Below are 5,352 nucleotides of genomic sequence, written 5' to 3'. Positions count from 1 at the left end.
TAGATGTTAGGGCTGTGCAAAAAAAATCGAATGCGATGTTCATGCGCATCTCGTCAGTAAAAACGCTCCTGTGATTATAACTACATCTCCAGCACATGCTCCTGCACACTTGCTTCTCAAAACTAATCCAATCCTGTTTCCAGGAGGGTAGCGCGCGCTCAGCTGCTGTCCAATCACAACACAGGAACCGCTGGCCCAATCAGAACTCGTTACGTATTTCTGAAGGAGGGACTTTATAGAACAAGGAAGTCATCAGAACGCTTTTGTGACAGTGAAAACAGCGGTATACAGATAGGTGAATTGTGTGAAAAATACTGTTTTTTACATGCGAAACATGAACACATGTTATATTGCACACTGTAAACACAATCAAAGCTTCAAAAAAGCACGAAAAATGGGACCTTAAAAAAAAAAACTAACGCCATGACTAATGAATAATACATTTCTAATATCTAAATCCGTGTGTGTGTGTGGGGGGGGCTCACTCGTGTCTGCAGGTTGGCTGTAGTGATCTTCATCTGTTTGTTAGGTATCACAGCTCCATCATCAAAGTCATCATCAGCAGATGAAACCTACAAGGAGACATACAGCTGGCCATCAGACTCATGTCATCCATAGGTTAAAACAGGACTAATGTAGTGTCATCTGACAGCGATGCTGATTGTGAAGGTGTTTCTGAGGAATGATGTGTGAGTCTCACCGGAGCGGCTGCACTGGGAACGTTGATGCGGATCCCGCTGGTCATTCCCACAGGCCGCTGCTGCACACACACACACACACTCACTGTCACTCATGCTCATCATGTGATGCTGATCAACATCTGCAGTCACTCATCCGCTCACCTGGATGGTTTTAGTGATCTTCAGAGATGCTGCGCTCTGATTGGACGCTGTTGGGATGCTCCTCTTTAAGCTCAGCCTATCACGTGCATCCACTACCTTTGTGATCCCGCCTCCTGGCTGCAGGGCCACACCCACTCTGGTGTTCTGTGGCCGAGGGCCGGCAGAGACAGGGCCAGTGTTGTGTATCTGGACGTGAGGGATAGCTGTGGGTTTGACGGCTGTCTGCTGGACTGTCGTGCTCAGAGGCGTCTGCTGCTGTTTGCGTGAGTTGATCAGCTGCCGCGCATCCTGCACAGCCCCGGCTCCAGCTCCGCCCCCTCGTCCCCGGATCCAGAACCGTGCGTCTTTCTGTCCCAGCTTCTCCCTCGCATCCTTCACCTGGAACGCTGGACAAGGACAGAGAGATGAACAACACGAAACTCTGAACAAACCACAGCTTCGTCAATCCCAGCGCACGTACCTCCTGTAGCTCCGCCCACTCCCAGTCGCTGTCTGACGTCACCACTGCCAATCTTCTGACGGGCATCGAAGGCCCTGCCCACTGACCCCGCCCCTCTGCCATATATGGGCCTGTGGGAGGGAAAACAGCATAGTTACACGGGAAAGACCAGCAGGACGCCAACAAACCTCTAAAGACGAATTTCCAATTAGAATTCGAATCAAAATGAACTTGGTCTTCAAAGTGTTCATACACAAGGAGTGTGTCTCAGTGGCTCAAAATAAAAATGTACGTGTATTAAAAAGGAAATGTGTATAACCGGTAGTTTGAATCAGAAGTATTTGATGTGGATCGACAGATATCGGCCGAATCATCGATCAATCGCTGAAGCACCTCGTGTTTTAATAGCGCAGATCTAGTTACGAGCTATAGTTCACGCGAGACATGTCGATTATGTAAAATAACTTACGAGATTTATGGAATTAACGATATGTACGAGGTTTGTAAGTAAAAACAGCCGCGAGCATAAACGGACAGGACGCGTCCGCCAATCAGAGCGCGGCTCAAAAGGGCATAATACCCAATGAGCTGCGGGAGAAGGCGGGACAACATGCTCAACATTCACGACTGCGTTTATAAAGAAAGAGTAAAGAAGTAAACACCCCGCGGTTTATATTAACGCCCTCTGAAGCGCCTGGACGCATTTACCTTTTATTACTGACTCCTCTGGCGTTAAAACTGCGGCGACGAATCACTTCATCCAGAGAGAGGTCCGCCATATCTACGCTTGCTGGAATCTACACGGGCGCAGCACGCAAGTGCGTGACGTACATATGGGCGGGGCGAGGCGATGCGTGACGGGCAGTGGAAAGGCTCAAAATACACGAGAGAAAACGCGAGAGCCTTTTTGCTGCAGATTTAATGCTTAAAAAGTTACATAGATAAAAAAGAATTAAGCCAATGCAGTTCATTTCCTCTTTTCATTCTACATTTCCCTTTGTATATTAATGAATGTAAAGAAAGTGAAATATTAATCACTTAGTATTAGTATGAAGCATTACTCTAAATATAACATATTTTGTTTATGGTGAAGAAAATGTCTCCTGAATAAAATGGCACTTCATAAAAAATAAAAAATAAACACTTTTACATTAGGCTATTAACAACAACAAAAACCGAAAATGCATATATATGTATTTTTTTGCTCAAATTAAAAAATGACATTAGAGAAATACAATTTAGCATATACATAACATACAATATATTAACAATTCATCCGAAGTCATCAGAACTAATGGAAGAGAGGAAAGATGGGAAAAAACTGAACAGAACAAATAAAGAAAAGAGGAGTATATAATAATATTAATAATAATAAAAAGGCAAAAAAATACATCAAACCAAGTATTAATCACGGTACATGAAAGATCTCATTATATCTCCTCAAAAAAGAAAAACATTTTTTGTTATTATTAATATTACTAATCGTAGAGATGTAATTAAATGTTCTGCTTCATATAAGTAATCTATAAAAGTTTCTTTTTTTTTAAGAAATGTCTGTTTGTGAAAACAGAAGTCTGCCACAAGGATAAGAAAGTTAAACTCATCCTCATCCTCAACGAGTAAATCACACTTCATCTTCACTTTAGAAAAACAACAGGAAGTTAAATCTTTGAAAAAAAGTGAGGAAACATTACATGAGAAAAATAAATGGCAAATATCTTCACTTTCTTCTCTACAGAAGGAACATACCTCACAAAATCTAGACAAGAACACATTACAAGGATGTATATTAAGCAGAATATTACAGTGCATTTTTCACTTTATTCAGTATACAGTACTTATATGGTAATAATGTTGTTTAGTGCATGACTCGTAGGAAAGGGAAGTGTTCATTAGACACATTAATCCAGCAGAATCACCTTTATAACAGAGTTAAAGTCTTTAAACTCAACGAGACACTGATGGATATTCATAAAGCATTCATAAGATAACAAATCACCATTAGAGATTAATAGATCAACAACAAAGTTATGATTTTATCAAACCATTTATATAAAAAAAAGACCTGTTCCTAATTTTAATATCCAGATTATTCCATAAGATGGTTTTGTGTTTGTAAAGCAGTTTCCAGGCTAACAATGCTTGCTGATGAACTCAGTTTAATAATTTACCAGTGGAGTAATTACAGTTCATCCAAACAGAGAGCCACCAAACCTCTTAAATATATTCATATATGAACATCTGACCCAATCTGTTTAACCAGTTCATTTTAAAAGTATTGTTCGTATCATCAAAATTCAGGACTTCAAGACCCCCATCTGCTTTTGTTTGCTAAAACATCTTTCTTCAGTTTGTGAGGTTTATTGCTCCAAATAAAATCATTATTATTATTATCTCCAGAGAAAGGGAAGGGTGCACAAATCTGCCTAAAATTAATACATCTCTTTGGAGCCAATCATCTACTAATTACATTTTATGTTATATGAATTCCCAAATATTTAACTTCATTTTTATTTGGTATATATTCTACAGTATCAAATAATTTGACATTTATTTAAATGAAGTTTGAGCCCAGAAGTGTTAGTAGTGAAGACTGGAGAAATAACGAGCGGTTTATCCTGCGAGAATAGAGTATCATCATCTGATAACTGTGAGATTCGAACCTCTCTGTTGGAGATATCAAAGACAGAAGAGTTATTATTGTGCTAAATATCTAAAGATAATGTTTCTACAACAAAGAGAAATAAAAAGGGAGGGCAACCTTGACGTATTCCTTGGAGATGTACGTGAATTTAAAATTTATACAACTATCTGTTTCTTCGTACAACATTTGAACAATATTTATGAGTTTCGAGGGAAATCCAGAAGCCTCTAAAGAGTTGATAAAGAACTGGTGTTTTACAGTGTTGAAGGCCTTATTAAAATGGAAGAATAAGATAATAGCATCAGATTTAAGCATTAAGAAAAAAGATTATTCTAAAAACTGCCAAAACAGTATGAAGAATTGTAAAGTAAGTGCATCGGAGCCAGGGACTTCACCTCTTCACGGATTTCATTGCATCTCTCATTTAACTGAAGGAGACAGGAGCCTCTCAGGAGAACTTCAATCCATCACTTATCTGAGGAATATCGCTCTTAATATAGGAGAAGAAGAGGAGAAGAAGCTCTTATTTTTCTCTCTGTCCTCAATCCAGCTCTGGATCTAACAAAGGCACTTTAACTATTTCTAAATAGAAATGGGCTATTTCCAATTGCAAAGTTTTTAACTGATTTAACAGATACTTTTTTTAAGGTATTTATTTTAATTGGCAACTCAGTTTCCCTATTAGCATTAGCCACTTTTAAGGTTTTAGATCTTTTTATTGCTAATCTTGCTTATATATATATATATATATATATATATATCTCTAAATACAAAACTACCCTCCAGAAAGCGAGAGGCGGTGACGTCACAGACTATCCCACAATGCACCGCCCGAAGAGCGCGCTCGAAGCGCAGATAGAGTGTTTGTGGTCACTGCACACTATTAAGGGCAGAACATGTGCTGGTGTGTGTGTGTGAGGGTGAAGATCCATCATATAAATCACCGCAGACTGAACGAGACGCGCGCTCCCTCTGCTCACCGTCGCCGTGCACGCGGGCGCTCGTCACCGGCACCAGGCGCTCGTGCACTACACACTCATGCCTTAAACTGATGAGTAAGGAAAATAACGACGCGGGGTGACGCCCGTGTTCTCGCAAACTCTCGCGAGGAGAATTTTTGAAAGGGCACAGGTCCGTCTGTAAGGTGACTCACCTACTTAGTGAGATGCCGAGCAGAGCCAGGATCTGCCCCGAGACCCTTATTAGTGTACAACAACAGAAACATTTCTCCAAGCCCGTAAGTGGTGTACAACAACAGAATCAGCTGCCCCGAGACCTTAACTAGTGCACAAAATATTATCTTCATTATCTGACCACACATTTTCCGCGATACCTTAGCTAGAGCACAAGAACAGACTAATCCGCCCCGGACCCTAACTAGTGTACAATAACAGAATAAACAATAGCAACTGAGCAGAGCTCTGCGC

General features: G+C 40.5%; 1 protein-coding gene and 1 non-coding gene across 3 annotated transcripts in view; one reads left to right on the top strand and one right to left on the bottom strand.

Moving 5' to 3' along the window:
- The window catches only part of LOC113055160 (polymerase delta-interacting protein 3-like), a 4,800-nt gene extending 2,668 nt beyond the window's left edge, over positions 1-2,132 (bottom strand). The window contains exons 1-5 of one of the 2 annotated variants that reach the window (XM_026221189.1): positions 1,990-2,132; positions 1,303-1,412; positions 843-1,228; positions 701-760; positions 486-572 (exon numbers count right to left, since the gene is read on the bottom strand). In XM_026221189.1, coding sequence (XP_026076974.1) covers positions 486-572; positions 701-760; positions 843-1,228; positions 1,303-1,412; positions 1,990-2,060 — 714 coding nt within the window. In that variant the 5' untranslated portion in view covers positions 2,061-2,132. The remainder of the gene's footprint in view (positions 1-485; positions 573-700; positions 761-842; positions 1,229-1,302; positions 1,413-1,989) is intronic. The other variant, XM_026221197.1, reaches the window with a different exon arrangement.
- A 2,831-nt stretch (positions 2,133-4,963) lies between these two features.
- On the top strand, positions 4,964-5,117 carry LOC113056009 (U12 minor spliceosomal RNA). Its single transcript, XR_003277640.1, has one exon. It is a non-coding gene; the product is annotated as a U12 minor spliceosomal RNA (small nuclear RNA).
- Positions 5,118-5,352: the final 235 nt, after the last annotated feature.

Source organism: Carassius auratus, chromosome 3, assembly GCF_003368295.1.
Source record: "Carassius auratus strain Wakin chromosome 3, ASM336829v1, whole genome shotgun sequence".
Classification (NCBI taxonomy): Eukaryota; Metazoa; Chordata; class Actinopteri; order Cypriniformes; family Cyprinidae; genus Carassius; species Carassius auratus.
The sequence above is the reverse complement of the archived record's forward strand: the minus strand, read 5'-3'. Positions and strand labels throughout refer to the sequence as shown.